Source organism: Papio anubis, chromosome 14 (assembly GCF_008728515.1).
Source record: "Papio anubis isolate 15944 chromosome 14, Panubis1.0, whole genome shotgun sequence".
Taxonomy (NCBI): Eukaryota; Metazoa; Chordata; class Mammalia; order Primates; family Cercopithecidae; genus Papio; species Papio anubis.
Window position 1 is genome coordinate 73443609 of NC_044989.1, and position 21050 is coordinate 73464658.

The 21050-nt window shown below is 55.3% G+C and overlaps 1 protein-coding gene across 5 annotated transcripts in view; it reads right to left on the reverse strand.

Annotated features, from left to right (window-relative positions):
- RAB11FIP5 (RAB11 family interacting protein 5) overlaps positions 1 to 21050 on the reverse strand; it is a 38265-nt gene that overhangs the window by 2538 nt on the left and 14677 nt on the right. Inside the window, exons 2-6 of one of the 5 annotated variants that reach the window (XM_009184420.2) lie at positions 12886 to 13322; positions 12054 to 12753; positions 5735 to 5753; positions 3759 to 5506; positions 91 to 280 (exon numbers count right to left, since the gene is read on the reverse strand). In XM_009184420.2, coding sequence (XP_009182684.2) covers positions 91 to 280; positions 3759 to 5506; positions 5735 to 5753; positions 12054 to 12753; positions 12886 to 13322 — 3094 coding nt within the window. Of the gene's footprint in view, positions 1 to 90; positions 281 to 3758; positions 5754 to 12053; positions 12754 to 12885; positions 13323 to 21050 lie in introns of all 5 variants that reach the window. The other 4 variants (XM_009184422.2, XM_009184421.2, XM_009184419.2 and 1 more) reach the window with 4 other exon arrangements.

Consider the following 21050-nt stretch of genomic DNA (forward strand, 5'->3'; position numbering starts at 1 on the left):
CCTGCTCCCTGTCCCACCCTCCCCAGGATCAAGCCCTGAGACTCCACCACATATTCTGTCAGATGACCCCCACACCTTGCTGGGCCTTACCTTCAGCTTCTTGGTGTCCACCATCTGGCCAGCCTGGGGGGCCTGGGTCACAGGCTGAATGCTCCCAGATGTTACTGTTTTGAGCTTCTCCAGCCCACTGCTCAGGGCTATGCTCAGACTGGAGCGGGACTGCTTCCTGTCGGGGCTGCCCTCCACAGGGGCGGCACTGAGAGGCTTCACGGGGTGGGGACTGCAAAGACATACAAGAGATGGGTTACACAAAGAGAAGGGTGGCACGGGTCAAAGGTGGGGCTGCTTTCCCTGCAGAGCCTCCAGGTCTGCTGGACAGAAAGCCCAGCACTGGGTGGTAGCTGCCCCTACAGAGTCAAGGTCTCAGGGCAGCCGTGTCCAGTACTCCTGAGCAACCCCCTGGGCTGGCCTCAATCCCCACCCCACCACCTGCTCCCTCCCGTTTCACTCCCTCATTCACCCGGTGACCTGGCCCTTTCACAGGGACAGCAAAGGCCATACTATAGACTCCTGTGCACCTGTACCCAGCCTCTGTCAGGGACACCCTCCTCCAGCCATCTTCCCTCTTTTCTCTTCTATACTGTAACCTTTCTCTAGTGCGGTGACCAACCCTTCCAAGTTCCCAGTTTTCCCAGGACTGTGAGGATTCCCAGGACATGAGACTTTGAGTGCTAAAACCTGGGCAAATTGGGACACTTGGTCACCCAGCTCTCTCTAGGGGTTCCTTCCCATCAGCATTTACAGAGCCCTGCAAAAACCCTCCCTTGACCTTGTATTTGCTCTAGCTATCATTCCTAGTCACCTTCCCCTTTCTTCTCACCCAAGCCTCTCCACAGCAGCATGGAGACTACATTTGTGTAATTTCTTACCTTTCATTGACTCCTTAACCCATTAGAACAGGATGTCGGTCTCTACTGGCCCACCACAAGTGGACTTGTTGAGGTCACCAAGCCCTGCTGGTTCTCACTTCACTGACCTCTGTGGAGCCGACACTTGAAGCACTCCTTCCTTTGGGCTGCTCGCCTCCCTTTCCCTTCAAGACCTCCATCTCGTCTTCCAACCCCACAGCCCCTTCTCAGTCTTAACAACTGCTAGTCTGCCCTTGGGTTCTCTCCTCTCCTCCTCCCTGGATCCTACCACCCTCCTAATCTCCATCTCTAACCCAGACCTCACTCCCTGGACTCCAGACCTGCAGAGTCAGGTGCAGGCTGGCTTGCTCCCTGGGTTCCCCCTCAGGTGCATCCCACTCCCCACCACACCTCCTCTGTGCTGCCCGAGCAGTGAGGAGAACCTCTGGCCCCCCCCCCGGCTCAGGTCAGAAAGTCAGAAGCCTAGGAATTCCTCTGGCTCATCCTCTTCAGCCTCAGCCTTAACAATCAAGCACTGCCACCTTCCTACCTTCTTAAGCGACCCTGCTCCTCTCCAAGCCAATGCTTAAACCTTCCTTCTAGCCACAGCCACTAAATGAGCTCCTCCATCTCAGTCTTGCCCAACTCCAACCACTCTGCTGCAGGATAATGATCTCAGCATGTCCAAAGCCTGAGAATCCTTTAATGGCTTCTATCAAGGTAAGAAAATACAATCTCTCACACAATTTGGTCCTTGTCCTTTCTTCATGGTCCACTACTCTCCCAGCCACATTCTTACCAAGCTCTTACAAAAGCTATTCTTCTGTCTGGAACAACACTGCCCCTTCCTCCCACTGGCTCACTAATTCCTACTCATATTTCACAGTTGTGCAAGGCCACCTCCTCCAGGAAGCCTTCCTGATTCCTCCAGGCTAAGATGACCCTTCTCTGGGATCCTCCAGCACCCTGTGACAGTTACATAAACTATAACATAAACTGCATCAGGCCCCTAGATCAGCTATCCTACCCAGGGGACGTCTTATGAATCTATGCTTACTTCACAGAGGATTTAGACCATTCAGGAGTAGAATGCAAAATGGCTTAGTCCAAGGCCCTGAACTCCACTGAAGGAAGGGTCACCCAGACCCAGAGACTCTCAGGCTAGATCCATGCATTCATTCTCACAAATCGGGAAGAGCAGCAGAGCACCCAGGCTCTGGGCAGACAGCAGAGAGAAAGAATGCATCTCAGTCCCTTTCCTGCCACCTAGGAGCCTGCGCTAGGGATGGGGTATAAAAGCAGCTCTAATGCCACCTACGGGCTGTGCCAGGGAAGGGGAGGATGACCAGTGTAGTATAAAAGTGCCTTGAATGAGGGGCCGGGAGGCCTTGGCTTGTTTGTCCCCTTACATCAGAGGGATCCGGGATCCTAAACCCTGCGGCTCTCATGGGCTCCATTTCTTCCTTTGATGAATGAGACAGCTCTATTTGGCCCATCTACTTCATAACAGAAGGAACAAGCCCAGTACAGACATGAAGCCAACTCTGGGAAGAATAAAACTTATAAAAAGTGGCAAATATGATTAGAGGTCATGCTGGCAGACAGCAAGGCCAGCCGAGGACACTGCAACCACCAGCTCCCCCACCTCAAGGGAGCAGAGTCACCACCACCACCAGGGAGGGACACTGGGGGCAGCCTGGACTCCCTCCTACTCACTTCCCATATGTAGTTCTGGCCCCTTGGGGTTTCTTCCCTTCTTGGGTCCACTTTATCTTCCCCCAGTGGACTAAACATTCCTTGGGAATAGAGTGGGGACAGTGTCTTTCACCTGTTCAGTGTCTGACACATAGTAGGCTCAGTGAATGTGGATGACCAAACACGAGTGCCTGGTCGGGAGGCCAGTGCTGGAGCCTGTTCTGCTCTCCAAGCCCCACGCCCTGCCCTGCTCTCCCCTTCTTCACTTGGTCCTCCTAGGATGCTATTGTCCCAGAGGGACTTGCTGCCTTCTAAGTCACACCCCATCACCTCCCAGTGCCCTGAGTCTCCAGGCCTCTGCTCACATCACCCCTGACCAGCCAGCCGGTGAGGTCACAGCTTCATAATTCTTCCAAACCTCCCAATGCCACAGTGAGCACAGTCACATAGGCATCTGCTGTCCACTCAGCGGTCCTAAATGCATCGGAACCACCCCCTGAAAGGCACCAAACGCAAACCAATGAAGCTACTGCTGCGGGTGGGGAACCTTTCTTCTGAGAGTTACATATGTCTGAAGTGTTTGAGTTTTCCTTTTTCTTCTGAAGGTGTCTGCAGCTTTCTCTCTGACCTAAGTGCTGGTCCCTCCTCTGGCTCTCTGCCTTCCCCAGCCTGCACCCTCACTCTAGCAGAACAGGAGACTGCTCAAGGCTCCACTGTCAGTCTGCTCTGCCACGGTCTGCCCCAAGACCTGCCCCCTGCTTGACAAGTTCCACCGCCCCCCCCGCCCACAGCTCCCCTGCAGCCGAGTGCACACACTCCGGAAGGGCCTACAGCACAGCTCTCCTTCCCTGCCAGCCCACATCGGCTCTCCCCACTTCATTCCTTATGCCCTGCACCTCATCAGTGCTGTTCTCCTAACCCCTGGCTTGTGGGGGTCTGCCTTGATTATCCCAAGTCCCAAGAAGGCAGCTTCAGAGGTGGTACCATAGAAAGCTCCTGTCTTCAAAGCCTGTACCGTCTTGCCCCTGGAGTAAAAGAGACCCTCACCTGCCCACAAAGGATGAGGCTGGAGTGTGAACCCCTTAGTCCCTTGGGCTGTTCTGCCCCCTGTCCACCCCCTTCCTCCTGGACAGTGTTCTGGGGGTGGATGCTCACCTGGCACTGGGCTGTGGCTCCTCAGCTGGTCGTGTCTCCAAGGGCAGAAGCACAAGCGGGGAGGCTGGGGTGGCTGCAGCGAGGTCCTCCCTAAGTAGGGCAGGGGAGCCCCCAGGTGGGGAGGGCTCAAGGGGGCCAGGGAGTAAGGCTGGCTCCCCTGGTGGTGCGGAGGAGGTGGTCAGGGGCCGGGCTCCAGACAGGGGAGAGCATGGAGGGCTGGGCCCCCCACGGTGGTGGCTGGCCCAAGGCGGGAGAGGGGGCGGTGGAAAGTCAGGCTCTGGGGGAGTGGGCAGCTCTTCTGGACCAGAATGAATAGAAGATTCCCTCGACCCTGGCGGGGATGCAGATGAGAGGCTGGGAGGATCTCGGCTCCCCTGAAACAAGAAGGGGTTCAAGGCATCTTCCTTGGAGACCCACACATCAGCCTGCTGGGAGGTGACTGACAGGGACCCAAGCCCCTCTCCTACTGGATCCTGGCCCTGGGCCTCAGGAGCCTCAGGGCCTTCTCCAACCTCTGGAGCCCCCCAGATGTGCTGACTTTGAAGAGTCAAGCTCTTTGAGTGACAGGGTATGGGGGCAGGACCCTCAGGGCAGCTGGTGGGTGCAGACAGGCAGGGCCCAGACACAGGGGGGCTGGCGTCCTCCACTAGCTCTTCCAGGCCAGGTTGGCCCAGCAGGGTTGCAGAGGAACAGCTGTCAGACTCCTCCGACTCATGCTTCTCTCCCTCCTCCTTGGTCTCCGAGGGACCGACAACCAGTGTACTTAGGGAGGCATCTTCTCCCTCTGTCTCTGGACCCCTGTTACTCAGCCCCACTGTGGCCTTCTCCTCCTCCTCCTGAGATCTTGAGGGTGTGAAGAGGCGCGGTGGCTTGGGAGGTGGGGTGCTGGGCTGCAGCCCCTTGTCAGACACCCACTCAGGTTTAGGCTCGGGCTCCAGTGGGGGAAGCCCCTCGCTCCCCTTGGGGCTCACAGTTTCTGGTGATTCAGGCTGCACCTGGGGAGGAGGCTCATCAGACTCTCCCCGCAACACTAGTGAGGCCGTCTCAGCTGCAGGAGAAATGGTGACCACATCCCAAGGCCAGGCATCGTCAGCTGTCTCGACGTCAGGGCAAAGCTGGTTTTCGCCTCGGGAGGACTCATCGTCCTGGCCCTCAGCAGCGCTGTCTGGGCCCGGCAGCCTCTCCCACACACTGATCACTTCTGGGGAGCTAAATAGAGATGTCCCACTGTCTGCCGGACTCTGCCCTGCTTCCCCTTCTGGGGCTGGCAGTTCCCTGTCTGGTTCTGAGGCTGAGGCTCTCAGCTGCAGCTGGGCTGACGAGGAGGGCAGGCCGGCCCCTACCGACCCGAGGGGCCCCGGGTCAGCCGCACTCATGCTCTCGTGGTCCGGTCCCAAGTCCAGAGGAACCCTGGGCTCCAGCCACACGCTGCTCCCACCTCTTCCTCCTCCTCCTCCCCCAGGGTCTCCCTGGGGCTCAGCTGCCTTCGCAGTCATGGCCCCGTGGCCTGGGTCTTGCAGCCCTGCCGCCTCCAGCCCCACTCCTGCAGGGGCCAGGATCTCGCTCCTGGCCTCTGGACGCAGCCTGCTGGCAGCAAAGACGTTGAAGGTGTTGTCCCACTCAGGCAGGGCTTTCCCAGGGGAGGCCAGGGGGGTGGGGCTGGCCCTCGAGGCACTGGGGAGAGAGGGAGCAGGTGAAGGAGAGTTTAGTGCTATGTCGGCTATGAGCTCCTCGAAGAAGGGGTTGCTCTGCAAAGAGGTGAGGAATGGGTTGGTAAGACCCAATAATCCAGGTGGGGTGGCTTCAGGGGTGGCGGTGGTGGTGGTGGCGGCGGCGGCAGTGGCAGCAGCAGGGGAGGCGGCTGCAAAAAGGTTAGTGCTTAGCATGGGAGCAGCAGTGGGAGCAGGAGTGGGAGGGGCCGGAGCCCAGGGGGAGCAGGGGAGGTGGTGAGGAAGAGCAGCTGGGTCAGATTCTACCTGAGGAGACACGTCCAGGCTGTGGAGGGAGACAAAACCGTGAGCCTCCTGGTTAATGCCAAGACTGGAAAGGTCCCTGAGTCCCACGCCCACCCCCTGCCTCGGGACCAGGGGCCACAACACACACATAGGCTGGATTTACCTACTTGGGCCAGGGTACAGAGGGAAGACCCCAACATGTAACATTATCAAGTGCCTCCCAAGGAGAAAGATGCTGAGCAGAGTTACTTTAATCCTCACTCCACCCCGGAGAGAAATCATCTCATCTGACAGGGAGGATCCAAACCTAACCAAGTGTTCTTTCCTCTATCCCATGCTGAAGCTTCTAAGGTTCTACTCAACAAGCAATTCACGTCTGGAAAAACTAATCTGAAAGCACCTTACATCCCGTTTTTTGTTTTTTTGTTTTTGAGATAGAGTCTCTGCCTCCTGGGCTCAAGCCATTCTCGTGCCTCAGTGTGTGCCAACACGCCTGAATAATTTTTGTATTTTTAGGAGAGATGAGGTTTCACCATGTTGGCCAGGCTGGTCTCTAACTCCTGGCCTCGTGATCTGCCCACCTGGCCTCCCAAAGTGCTGGGATTACAAACATGAGCCACCATGCCTGGCCCCTTTTAGGACTAAAAGCAAAGAAAACACCAGCTGGCATGGGGGGATAAAGAGATCAGAGAAAGGCCAGGCCTAGGTATCTGGCTGGACAAAGCCAGAACTTATAGGACCTAGCAGGGCACCTGGAATTCTGACACTTGAAACAGCCTGGGTTCTATTGATCCCTTGCAGAAGCAGAAGTAATGATGGGCTGTCATCTGGTGTGACAAGGTGTCTTGTTTCTTTGAGGGGTAGCCTAACTGGCTAAGGAAGATAAGCCACCTATGGAGAACATCAACCAACAGGTTCCCTGATGGTCCAGACTTTGTCTCCCAAGGCTGGCAGTGTGGCAGCAGCAGCAACTCTGGATGTCACCAGGGGCTTCTCAGGGACTCTGGGGATGGGGGACAGGAAAGGTGCTCTTAGGACACTGGAGAACAGGTGCTGGCCTTCATTTGTCCAGGGCAGGGTCCTTTCTGGGAGGAACGACCCCGGCACTGGTGCTTATCCACAGAGTGCAGCCGACTCCAGAGATGCTGGCAGGGGCGTGCTCTCAAACTAGAGTTTGTCACTTCCCCAGGACACAGACAGAAGGCCAGAAAAAATGGCTGCCTTGCCACTGAGCCACCGTCAGAGGCAGACCTCGGTGGCCTCACCCTCTGCTGTCTGAGCAGTCTCCCTCCTCATGGCCGGTCTCCCAGCCCTGGCTGTAAGCTTCCAGGACCCCTGTTTCTTGGCCCCTGCCTGTCTAGGTGGAAATATCCTGGGGAAACCCCTACACATCCAACTTTTCAAGCCAACCAGTTTATTCCACAGGAAATGTGGGCAGTGAGTACTGAAGGGGCAGAAGCCAGGCTTTGCCAGCCAGCCCATAAGGAGTATGGCTTGGGGTAGGAAGGGCACCTGTGGCAAGAGTATGAGCTGTCTGGAGCTTGCCTGGATTCTTCCGGGAACCCAGGGCCCAAAGAGGGCAGACCCACACAGAGGTGGGCTGAGGCAGGTCAGCTCGGCAGCTACCACCAGGGGCGGAACACAGGAAGGAGCCCAACCAAACAGAGGCACAGGTGGCTCCAAAGATGCTTCTGAGAGTAGGAAGGTCAGCCTCACAGGTAGAACACAGCCAGGTCCCAAACCCATGGATTTCTCATAAGAATCAGCTTCCAGAGAGTCTCCTGACCCTATTTTTCCCCTTACAATAACTCCTCATCCAAGGGTAAATTCTCAGTCTCATCCCCTCCACCTAAAGATGGAGGGAGAGGGAGGTAAAAATTCCTACCTGTTCCCACCCTACCTGGGCTTCCCACTACACTACCCTGCTTCTATGGTCACGGCGAAGATGCCAAAAGAGGAAGAATCGTGGGCCCAGAGCCTCAACGCCAGCAGATGCCATTTCTCCCTTCATTCCAGAGAAGCCCCAGGCCAAGGCACACATGCCTGCCTTGGGGACCAAAGGGAGTGAGAAGCAACATACACCACGACCAAGTCAAGAGCCTGACCTCAGCCCACTTGCCATTAGAGCATCCATACCACACCCAGCCCAACCCTGCCTACAGCACCCGGGCCCCCAGGAACAGGGCTAGAGCACTCTGAGCTACTTCTCTCCCAGCCCCCTTTATGACAATAGGCCACAGTCGTCTGAAGGAAGAGAGTCCCATCAACATTAAAAGCACCATGCTTAGCTCTGCCCCCTCAGCCCTAACCTGGCCTGCATTCACCCTTGCAGTCTTTCAGCAACCTGGCTGGCAGTCAGAACTGCAGGGACAAGAACGGCACGGGAGTAGACTGGGAGCCCCAGGTTAGGCTCGGCAACCTCCCTCTCCCTGCCAGCTCCCCAGAGGTACACACAAACCTGTTGGTATGGAATTAGCAAAGGGCTCTCCCTGGAGGAAGGGACTCCAAGCACCGGGCCTAGCAGGCTTTACAGAGCCAGCAGTACTTCTGAGGGCATCCTGTCCGTCCTCCTATCTGGTAACACATCCCTCCTTCATGCCTTCCTCTCCCTTGCTCCACACCACATGCACATTCTGAAGGTTCTCACTTCAAAACATCTCCCTCCCACTCCACCTGGCCCAGGTCAGGGACATATTCCCACATGTGCTTGTCTTTGCTGGTCGTGCTCTGAGAACAGATAAACACCTCTGCATCCTAGAACCCACTGTGCCGGCCTGGCACAGTCTCCCCACCCCCAAGCGGTGGGGGCAGCAACATATACTGACTTGTCTTCTCTTTTAGGATCAGATGCTGGGAAGGAAGTCAGAAGTCCAGATGTCTCTGCCCCTTCAACCTGAGGGAATAAAACTTTACTGCCTGCAGGAAGCCCTGAACAATTGGTTGAACCTGCCACTCAACACAGGAACCACCTGTTCACCCCGACAGCCCCTCTTCTTAAACACTACGCCACAGGGCTACCTCTGTAGCTGAAGGCCAGGTGTCACTAGCAGACAGCTCTTCCTTAGGCTGAAAAGAGCCTGTGTCCTTGTCATTTCCACACACTGGTCCCAGAGATGGCAAGTGGATCTGCACAGGTTCTCTATCAGGCAATCCCCCAAAGGCCAAAGCCAGCCTTGGAGGCGCGCTAACCTCCAGCAACACTGCCCTTCAGCTTTCCCTCCTGAGGCACAACCTCCTGACCCTCCTGAGATGGGCCCAGTGTCCAGGAAACATGTCCAAGAGACGGGCACATCCTCTCACATCACCTGGGCACAATGAGGTGACAGAGGGGCCTTGTAAGCTGTAAGTAGGGAGAGTGTATCATTTATCTTCCAAACCAGAACACTGTTAATACAGTAACCATGCCAGAACAGGCACAAGCAGGATGTGAGGCTGCTCTAACTCCAAGCCTCTGGGCGCACATTATAGTTACTCATTTACACCACCAAGAATGCAGCCAACCTCCTTCCACTGCCACAGCACATTCCAGGCCCACAGGGACCTTGTTGCCCACCATGCCTGGTGCAAGGAGGCACTGCAGAGATTGCCAGAGGCCACCAGCATGATACATTCACCTCTATGTGTACCACACTTATTCCCAGCTTTAAAAGCTTTTGTAATCAACATTTGATCCCCTTCTGTGCATAGAGTCCTATGGTTAGTGTGGGGGATGGGGATCAAGGGAACACAAGAATGACCTGGGATAGACACAAAGACAATCCACTTTGGCCCTGGTGGGTTTAACATGCGTGGTCTTGCCTGTCCTCAAACACACATGAAGTAGCCCATACTGCAGCTCAGTGTGAATGGCTCATAACAGGGCAGGGGAATGAGGCTAAGTTCTGCAGCCAAGACAAGCTTGGTCTCAACTACCTACTCCCCACTCCAGCACACACTGATAGGGGCCCAGTGTGACCACCACGGACCCCAGCAGACAAAGGCCACGTCAGAGGAACAGCAGAACCCTCTTCTCAGTCCTGCATAGCCTCATTTGTTCCTTCCTCAAGGCAGCAGCCTTTCTCTGGATACTACACTCAACATGTTCAGCCCCGGGCCTCTCTGTGGGGCATCAGTGCCACATGGGAGCACTAGAGGGCGCCGCTGTTCTTCCTAGTGAGGAACATCCTGCACTCTGCAATGGCAGCCCCAGGGCAGAGGCCCCCAATCTCTGGACCTGGGGACAGGCTCCCCAGGCCCCAGCTGCAGCTACATTCAGTCACTCCAGTTCTGGGTCTAACTCACAGCTTCCTGCCGTGAGGCAGCCCACCTCTCCTCTCCTCAGAAGCCCTAAGCAAGCCCTCTGGGGAAGCGCCAACAGTCCTTTCTTCCAGGCCAGCCTTCCCTTCCCTGCAAGGTACACGAGACTAGGATGCTGCTGACTGAGCTCAAAGGCCAGGTGTCATATCTATCCAGGCCAGGCCATCTTACCCAAAGCACAGCCCCTCCCGCCCCATCTGAATGCACGGCCACAGAGCCTGGCCCTGCAGCCGCCACCTGCAAATGGGCCCCATCTGGGGAGGGATGCTGAGTGCCCTCCATCCTGCTAAAGACAAGGCTTGGAATTCAAGTGAGAGCAGGACAGAAACCTCAGCTTCCTTACGGCCATCAGTGACCCAAATCCTCCAGACTCCAAAAGGCCATTAGGAAACATGGGGAAGCAGGAGAAAGAGGATGGAGACTGTAAGTGCCCCAGGCCAGTTTCAACCCCACAGACTCACAGCCTGCGGGAGTCTAAGCCCAAAGCCTGGGCACTCACCTACAAATGGCCTCAGCATTCACCCTGCCCCAGAAAAGGCCCAGAGACACCATACGGACAACCACACTGAGCCTGTGGTCTGTGCCCCTTTCAATCCAGGCGCTCAGCTCCTCCCAGCAAATGCCCTGTCCAGATCTCCTGCCACCTCCCTCTACCCTACCACCTCCAAATACCTCTAGCTGGCTGTCACAGGGCCACCAGCTCAGCCTGGCATCTGGGAAAGGCCTGTCCCCTTTTCTTTCTTCCCAATCTTCTCCCAGGCCGCAGATGACCAGCAGCTTGCCTGGGCTCTGGTGAGTAGGGACAGGAGCTGCCATACCAAGCAAGGGAGGCAGGGGGTGGCATGCCCCTGAAACTGACCCACCCCCCACACCCCTGTCTATGAGGGTCTAACGGGGGTTGTCAGCTGACCATGGCCCAAACCTACAAAGGCCTGCATCTCTCTCTCCACTCCTCTCAACAGACTCAGAGTGCCAAAGGGAAACGAAAAGCCAAGACTACAAGATTCCTCTCCCCTCTAGGCAACAGGTTCGGGGTCTTTCCTCTGCCCTATCTTTTGCCCCCTTGCTACTGTGCTTGTCCTCTAAACCTGTCCAAGCAGCCATGGAATGGGAAGGGCAGGCTTGCTGAGAGAAACAGTGGCTCTCACCACACTGGCCAGGGCTGCCACAGATGCTGCCCATGAGGGCTGGCCCCAGGCCCTTGGGAAGGTGGGACACATGCTTCCGTGACCTGTGCCTGGAGCCCCTCTCTGGACCCTGCTATACAATTCTGCAGCCTCCCCTGGCTCAGAATTAGGAGGAAACAAACGGTGGGCATCAGGGGCTCTGCCCAGGGCCTGAACTGGGGGACTCAGTACATTCAAAATGGAGCAGCTGCCACCAGCACTTTCCACGGTGCCATTCCCCAAAACCAAGAGACATCAGAGAGGGCCAGACCCCCCAAGGTCTCCAAGGACAGAGATGGGTTACAGATTTCATGGGAGCTGCCCACAGCCTCTTGCCAGGGGAAGCAACTGGGGGTGAATGGATGGGGGAAGGAGTGGTAGCCTCAGTTATTTGACTCCCGTCTCCCAGAGGGAAGCGATCACAGAGTCAGCTGGGGAGAAGTCCTCTAGCTCCTGAGAGGGGAAGGGAAGTCTGAGGGTGCGGTCTCCAGTCCTCATCTCTCAAGACTTCCTTACCTTGAGGCCAGAGGGCAAGAGGTGGAGGTCAGGAAGCAAAGAAATCACACAAATGGCCTTTCCTGCTTCCCTCCAGCTCAGGGGGTGGGCATGCCAACTCATGCAGCAAGGTCTAGGGCTGAGAAGTCAGACCCCTGAATCCATAGGACTCTCAGAGCACTGTGCCCTCATAACTCACCTGTGTCCGTGAGCACAAAACGAAGCTTGGCTTAGGGAGACACCCCTACTTAACCATGCAAAGCCAGAGCCCCAGCAGCCTGCCCGGGGTCCACATCTGCTCCTTCCTCTCTGCCCCAGGGTCCAGGCAGCACACACCCCAGCATCCTCCCCAAGGAGCAAAGTTGGTCTTGCCAATGACGTACCTGGGTTTCTGAGTTGGGTCCTTGGCTTCTCTCAAGCCAAACCAACTACTCTTGGCCTTTTCTTCCCCACTGGACGAGTGATGTGGGGAGGCCCCCAGGGTGGGACCCCCCTTTTCCCCCAGAGAGCTTCGGCGCCCCAACTCGCTCCGACTTAGGCCTTGGTGGTGGTGGTGGAAGAGGCCCATCCGGGGCTTGCGTTCCTCCTTCCGGGCTCCCTCCTTCTCTGCCACAGCCTCAGAGGAGGCTACTATGGGTGTGGCGACCTGGACTGGCTTGCCCTCTGGTAGCCGGGCCCCCTCCTCCTCTCCAGGGTGGCTGGCCCCAGGGGCCAGGACTTTAGCCTGAGCACTCGGCTCCTCCTGTCCAAGTACTGCCTCCGAGCTGCTGTTGCTACGACTGCCTCTGGGCCAGGAGTCATCTGTGGAACGAGGCCCCTCCTCAGACAACCGGGAACAGACAGCTTGCAAGGAGCCAGAGGATGGGAGCGAGCCCGAGATGGAGCTGCGGTGCCGCACAGGGCCCTGGGGCTCCTCGTTGTAAATGTGGCTCCCATTGACGCAGAGTGAAGAGCGGGAGGCAGCATCCAGGTGGCCCTGAAGGTCCAGAAGGGCCCGAGGAGGAGCCACTCGCATCTGGCTGGCCTCATCGCTGTAGGTCCTCTTGTGGGTGAACAGCTTGGGGGACTGTGCAGAGTCCCTACCTGCAGGGGAAACACACCGAGTTAGCTCGCAGGAAGAGAGGCCCCATTTCCTGGCCCCAGGCCTTCACCACCACCCAAGGGGAAAGCCAGTACCCCCTCTCTCCCCAGGGCGGCACCCCCATTCTTGCTCACCCCCTTCAGTGGACAGCCAGCTGCTGCGGCTTGGTGAGCGGGTGAGGAGCTCGGCACCAGGCCCCTGGTAGGCCAGGCTCCCACTGGCTGAGGACAGGGTGCTGTCCGAGCCCAGCGAGGTATTGGACTGGGTCAGGGACGACTTGCGCAGCTTGTTGCGGAGGAAGAAGCCTTTGGCCTTGCCCATCTTGCCCAGACTGCCCAGGTCAGGATCCTCTATGGCGCTGCTTGGGAGGATGGCAGAGGCAGATTCCAGATCATACTTCTTCTTGCCCTTCATCTTGTCCTTGATCTTGCTGAAGGGGGACCTTGGCTTGTCCTTCATGGACAGGTCAAACATACTGGCGCTCAGGTTGTTGCGCGTGAACTGGATGGTGACTTCAATCTCGCCGCGTTCCTTCTCCTTCTTGCCTGGCTTGGAGTGCAGCTTGTACCACCTGTGAGAAGAGGGGAGCAGGCAGAACTCAGTCATGGGCCCAGGGAGCCTGGCTCCCGCCCAGTACCAGGCACTGCCCGGACCCCTCCTTGCTCTGAGAGCCACTGACAGCCTCTCCCCAAAGGCTCCTGCTCTGACCCATCGGCCTAGGCTTCCAGGCTTCAGACACAGCTGAGAAACTATCCAAAACGATTCCATGATGGAGAAAACCACATCCTGAGTGGGGAAGCTCCTTGGGTACCACCAGGTAGGTACCACGCCATGCCCCCTCCCACCCCAGGACCTTCTCCTGGTGCTCAGAGACCTCTACTCTGTCCCATCTCCCCTACATCTGAAACTCTGAGGCCCAGAGGGGTGAGGCTGGGCCTGGGAGGGCCCTCCCACCTCCAGGCCCCAGCACAGACAGACCTACCCACATTTCTCCCTGTTGACATCATCTCCTCTGGCCAGTCCCAGCCAAAGCTCTACTCCCAGCCACCCGTGAGCCCAGGAAAGAACAGCTCACCCAGAGGCCCGGGGCCAGAAATACAGGAATGCTAGTGCATACACTCACGTACATACACGCACACACACACACACCTCACTCACACACTGACTCACCCCAAGCCCTGTCGGGAATACCTCTACAAGATGGAGGAACAGACAAGAATGGCAGAAAGAGACCCAGGAAAGATGAAGAGCACTCACATCTGTTGAGCATCTATGGTGCGTTACAACCAGCGTGAGGGTTCTTACCTCACTCCCGCACACACCTCCCAAAAAGCGTATGAGGTAAGAGGCACTTCCCCATGGTGCAGATCAGGACGGTGAGGCTCAGTGGTAAAGGAACCCATCCGTGGAGACTCAGAGCCAGGCGTCCAGCCCTCCAAAGCTTAAGTTCTTCCCGGTGCACACCCACTGTGCCCAGAGAGACACAGAGACAGCCCCCAACACACATGGCCACCGCACAGGGTGGCTGGGGCCCGCCCTACTGGGGAGAGATGTTCTTATGCAGGGGTTGACAGTTTCTTAGAGAAATAAGCAAACTCCAACCATACAAGGAGCAATCACACTTCTTGGTACTTAGCCTACTGAAGTAAAAACTATGTCCACAGAAAAACCTGCACACAAATGTTTATAGCAGCTCTGTTCATGACTGCCAAAACTCAGAAGCTGCCAAGGTGTCCTCCAGTAGGTGAACAGATAAGCAAACTGTGGTACATTCAGACAATGGAATACTACTTAATGATAAAAAGAAATAGGCTATCAAGCCATGAACAGACATGGATGGATCTTACATACATAAGTGAAAGAAGACAATCTGAAAAGGCTTCATGCTTGCATGACAAAACTATTTGACATTCTCCAAAAGGCAAAACTATGGAGACAGTGAAAAGATCAGTGGTTGCCAGGGGATTGACGGGAGGACAGAGGGATGAATAGGCAGAGCACAGGACTTTGCAGGAGAGAAAAACTATCCTGCATGCTACTGTAATGGTGGACATGTGTTGTTATACACCCACAGAATGCACAATACAACGAATGAACCCTAATGTAATGTAATGTATAGACTCTAGTTAGCAATGATGTATTGATATTGGCTTTCAAATACAACAAACATGCCACACTAATGCAAGATGTTAACAACAGAGGAAACGGCGGCGGGTGGTGGGTGGAGTAGATGGGAACTCTCTATACTTTCCACACATTTTTCTGTAAACCTAAAACTGCTCTGAAAAATAGAGTCTATTAACTAAAAAAAAAAGAGAGCAAAGAACACAAAAAGGAAGAAACTATGAAAGAAATCATACAAGAATGTTTTTCTGAACTGAAGAACATGAATGCTAGAACAGTCCTACAAGTATGCAACACAATGAACTAAGACAGACACACACCAACAGATACGGCTATGAGGTTTAGAACACCAGGCATGAAAGGATTTGAACAGCACTGGAGTCTTCCTTAGCAACACTGGGCACCACGTGAAGGAATGCCTTCACATTTCTAAGGGAAAAGTCTTCCAGTAGCCTGGAAGTCCAGACCCAGCCAATCGAGCATGAAGGTGGAATAAAGCCTGGTGGTAGTGGTCAGGCTGGTCACTAAAGGGCTCAAAGTCCCTTGGTGACTGCACAGCGCGCGCACACACACACACACACACACACCCCTACCCAAGCCGCAGTCAGTGGTGCGGGGACCACCTCCCACCTGAGCTCTGCCCCCCACAGCGCCAGCTCCCTGAGGTTCTGGTGGACACAGCGTGGGGAGCCTTTGCATGAAAAGTCCCTACACATCCAAAGATCCAGAATTAAGTCACTGCAAAAGCTTGGTGGTAGTTGTGGTAGTATTCTGATTATTTTTTAATGTTGACTTTTTTTTTTTAAAGGCTTCCTGGGGCACCTCCGACTCTTCTACATCCCTGTAGAAGAGCCCGTCATAACAAAACCCTGGTGAGCTATGGCCCGTCCCCTCCTTGGAGACCCACTCCGCGGCCTGAGCCTAGACTGTTGGTTTTCCCTCCCAAATCTAAGAGACAATCAATCCCCTGAGAAGGCCGGGTAGGGACAGATGGTGGCACGGGCAGGGTGGGCAGAGAAAATGCCCAAGAGGGTGCCTCTATCATAAGGCACAGGCAGGGAGTGAGGGGAGGAGAGGCAAAGTGAGAGAGACAGATTGAAGGATGTGTGTGAGGGTGTCTGTGGGGCAGGAGAGGAAGTTTGACAGGAAAACCAGCCAGCAGCATCAACAGTCATACCTCTATGTTCTCAACCCAGTGACCACCCTGGGCCTGACTACCTATTTAGAGGCCAAGCCCTAGTCGCGTTCCCTAAATCTGGGCTAGGCCCTATCTAGCACAGAAAATCCTGGGAGGTAGGGCAAAAGAGAAGGGTATGGACTCCAGCCCCAAACCACCCGAGCCCTGAGTAACTAGGATCAGCAAGCACAGCCAGCCTTTGCTGGGGCAGACAGGTCAGGGGCCCTCGGCCCCAGCTGGTCACACTGCACAAACCACAGCGGTAATGCAATTACCTGGGGGGGCCGGGGCCAGGTGGTGAGACTGCAGGGAACTAGCACTTCCTACATTGTCTATTTTTGTCCTATTTGAATGTTTTATAAGGAGCATATATTACTGTGGTAATATGAAAAAGAGACAAGGGAAAGCTCTTGCTCCTACCTCATCTCAACTTCCTGAGCCACAAAATGTGCCGCACTCCTCTGCCTCCCAGCCCTCAGAGGAAGGTGGGAGGCCAAGTTTCAGGTCCTCTGCCACAAGGACCTTTTGGGCCTCTCTCCCCTATAAGGTCACTTCCCCTTCTCCTGTTCTGCCCACCCCTCCCCCATAGGGAATTTGGGTTTCTCCCTGGACTTGTATTTTAAGGAAGCATGGAAGGAAAAAGAGAAAGTTTCCTTGAATATTTTTTAGGCTCTCCCATCCAGAGCACAGTGAAATGGAGAATGGCCAGGACCTACCTCTGGACCCCAGCTGCCATCACCCATCTACTTCCCTTCCAGCCCCACCTCCCTCTGCAACCCAGCAAGGGCAGGACTGAATGGGATACTGCCCGGCACCTTGGGCACCCCGGGCACCCCAGGGACTCAACCAGAGCAGGCCTTCTCCCAGAAGTGTGGCCTACGTGAGCTGAGATGGTCACATCCTCCCCGTCCCCAGAGCTGCTACTTCCCCCTGGCTGGACCAGACAGCCCTACAGACCTGCCGGGTACCATGGAGGTCCACTGGAGGACAGGAAACTATGAACACTGTCTGAGGAACCTGCGATGAAAACAAATGGACGCTTTCTCTTCACAGAGCCCCACAGGCAGCAGGGCAAATGGGCTCTGAGCACCTCATCCCTAGAGACTGAAGCTCCCACAGGGAATGCAACAACAGGGTCCTATGACCTAGTTCAAGTCCCACCTCCTCTAGGAAGCTCCCTCAGCTGCCACCATCCTGCTGGCCTGGCCCAGTCCCTCCTCTTTCTGACCAGGCATACACACTCTGACCAAACTCACTCTACAGCCAGATCTGGCAGCACTGTGCTCCAGGACCCCCTGGTGTTGTCATATCCTGGGTGCTCAAGGTCTCCCCCACTGGACTGTGTTTCTTGTGGATATTGACTGAGTATCCCCTTGGGCACACAGCTCCAAAGTAAAGAAATCATGCATGCACAGTCTGGAGCTGTTACAACCCTGCAGGGCCCTCTCTCAGCTCTCATCTGGATGCACCTGACAGCAGGCCATGGTGGTGAGTGCTGGGTTCCCCACTGACCAGGCCACCTCCCTCAGCCTCCACTTCCTTGACCCTCAGGTGGGGACAACCATCCTCTCAGGGCTGCTGGGAGGCTAAAGCATGCCAAGCCTGGTTGGTAAACAGCCAGTGTTTCCTGCTTATCCTCTCATTCTCTCCCACGACCATGAGCTCCTAGGACTCCCGCTCTTGAATCCCTGAAGCTGATCACTCTGCCTGGCCTTCAAGGGAACATGCCAGATCCTTAAACAAATATTCAACCTCAGCCACACATGGTGGCTCACGCCTGCAATCCCAGCACTTTGGGAAGCCGAGGCAGGCGAATCACTAGAGGCCAGGAGTTCAAGACCAGCCTGGCCAACATGGCAAAACCCCATCTTTACTGAAAATACAATAATTAGCTGGGTGTGGTGGCACACACCTGTAATCCCAGCTGCTCGGGAAGCTGAGGCACAAGAATCACTTGAACCTGGGAAGGGAGGTTGCAGTGAGCCAAGATTACACCACTGCACTCCAGCCTGGGCAACCGAGTGAGACTTTGTCTCAAAAAAAAAAAAAAAAAAAAAAATTCCAACCTCAACTTCCCAAGGCTGGCTGTACAAGAGACAGGCCCTGGTCTCCAGTTTTGGAGCTTCTGCTCCTGCTCCTTCCTCCCTACCTGACCAAGGTTTTTTCTCCTTCTCTGTGCCCTTCACTAGGCCTACCGGGCTGGGCCACCGGGCTTAGGAAATCCGAAGCCCAAGCTGAGGCCTGACCTTTCACTTTCATCCAGGGCAGAGACATGGCCAAAATCAATCAGGGTGTGACCAAGGCCCCAACATTCATCTAGACAATGGCTCAAAAGACAGCTCTCGTTTTCACAGCTCTACAGCTATAGCACCCAAACCTGCTATGCATCGGTGCAGGATTTATATATAGATATAAATCCACCCAAGACACCACCCAGACTTACTGAACTAGAAGGTCCCGGCCTGGTTATCTATATTTCTCAGTAGGTTTGGGGGCGGGGCTCCACAGGTGAGTGAATTCACCCAGATCCCATGTGGAAACCACAAGGATGGTCCCTGACGCTTTACATCACTTTAAGGTCAGCGGCCACCTGGGCTCTCCACCTTGGCTTGTCCTTAAGGACACTTAGTCAGCACCCAGGAGAAGCCTGTGTCTCTCCCCTGCCCGGTAAGGCTTGCCTTCCCAAGTCCCGAGGACACGCTGCTTCTGAGAGAACTGACCCTAGAAATACTCATCCCTCCCCCAGGAGGGGGTAAGTTACCAAAGGAACCCATGGGGGAGGAGCAGGCAGCATTAAGCACTTTCTAGAAATTAAGAGTGTTAAGATGAATTAGGCCTCCTAGTTCAGAAACCACTTGAGAAACAACACTCTCACCAAAACAGGAGGAAGGACAGTGATTCTGTCCCACCCAGTGCTCAAAGTCCGGGCTGCTGGCAGCACAGGTATCACCGACCGGCACATCCTTCACTGCAGGAACTAAGCTGCTCCACCTGCAAAGCACCCACCTTGACTCCATCTCTCTGTCAGGGGCACCATCTGGGGCACTTAAACTCTCCAAGTCCCACGCAACACATGCTCAGGACACAAGGGTTTTGATGAAGATGATGATTATCTGGGACTTGTCCCAGGTGCCTCTGCAGCCAGGACATAATAGGCACAATAAGGAAAGGCACAGTAAGAGAAAATTCCTTGCACTGAAGAGGCACACGCAGCTACTGATGCTGCTCTTCAGAAGACACACATCAGTGCTTCTCAAACTGCAAAGTGCAAAAAAATCACTGGATCTTGTTAAAATGTGTATTCTGATACCCAAAGTGTAGGTGGGCCTGAGAGAGCTCCCAGCTACCCATGCTGCTGCTGGCCCAGAGGCCACACCTGAGCAGAGGGCTGCACACAAGGGGGCTACAGAACAGCCAGACCTGACCCTGCTGAGGGCTCACTGTGTGCCGGGCTCTGCAGCTCTTTTACTATCCACACAACCAGCCCAGGAGATGGGAGGCCCATTTTACAGATGAGGAAACTAAGTTGTGGAGACAGTTTGTAACGTGCCCAGGTCCACACAGCTAGTAAGTAATGGAGCTGGAACTTGAACATGAAAATGCCAGACTCCAAGCCCATGACCTTAACCTTCAAGGTTTAGCAACTTTCAGAAAAGCTGAAAGAATATACTCCTGCCCTGGGTACCCTGAGAAGACAGAGGCTGTAAAAGGCCTGGCTACACATCACAGACCCTGAAGACCAGACCCCCTTTCAAAAGGTTGGCACAATCCCAGAGCACAGTGCCCTGAGATACCACTGAGGGGACCTCAGGGTTTTGTCCTGTCCTCAGCCCCTCAAAACCTTGTCTGAGAGCAGCCCAGCCTCCCCCAGCAGCCATCAGGGTCCAGAATTCCTGAGAGGCTGGGACCACAAGGAAGCTCTTGCAGGGGCCCCTGCTCAGCTAGAACACCTCTCCCAAGCTCTCTCTGCCTGACAAAGTTCACCAGGCCCCGTGTGGACTTGGGACTTGGCCCTCAGCCTCCCCCCCACCCACCACCGAAGCAGAGGACAAAGTGGATGGAAGGGGTGGAGAGGAGCAAGTCTGCTCACCTGTCATCAAGATTACAGCCCTAGTTACTCCTGCTGGTGGGGTCCCCAGGCCCTCATAACGAGCTCTCCACCTAGTTCTCAGAAAATGCAGCTGGGCTAACCAATGCCATCCAGCATAACTGGGGAGGCCCTGTACTCAGGGGAGAGCCGACCTGGGCAGCTGTCACACATACCCATGCAAGTGCCAGGGAACTCCAGTCAGAGACAGACAGGGGCACGGGGGCTGTGGGTAGCTGCAGCAGCAGGCCTGGACAATGTAACTCACCCCCAACTCTTAGCAGTCTAAAATTCAGACCCAAATAACAATGCCCTTTTCTGAGCCCCCACCCATCATTTATTCCAGACTCCAAACCTAGAAATCAGATTTGTCTCCTTTTTTTTTTTCCCTCACTCCCTACATTTAAACTTTGAACTCTGTGAACTCTACGTGCAATTATCTCCAGAACTCACTCTCTCACCACTGTCACCCCATAGTCCCATCCACTAGCACCTCCCTGATGGACATTAGAACTCCCTGGTTGGCCGGGCGTAGTGGCTCAAGCCTATAATCCCAGCACTTTGGGAGGCCGAGGCAGGTAGATCACGAGGTCAGTTGATTGAGACCATCCTGGCTAACATGGTGAAACCCCATCTCTACTAAAAATAGCCAGGCGTGGTGGTAGGCGCCTGTAGTCCCAGCTACTTGGGAGGCTGAGGCAGGAGAATGGCATGAACCTGGGAGGCGGAGCTTGCACGCCACTGCACTCCAGCCCGGGCGACAGAGCAAGACTCCTTCTCAAAAAAAAAAAGAACTCCCTGTTTACCTGACGTCCATGTTCCACCCAGCAAAGATATGCAGTCGGAGTTCATCACGCCCCGCTCTCCCTCACTCAGCACCTTTTGGGGCTCAGCTCCTACGACTCTCTGCA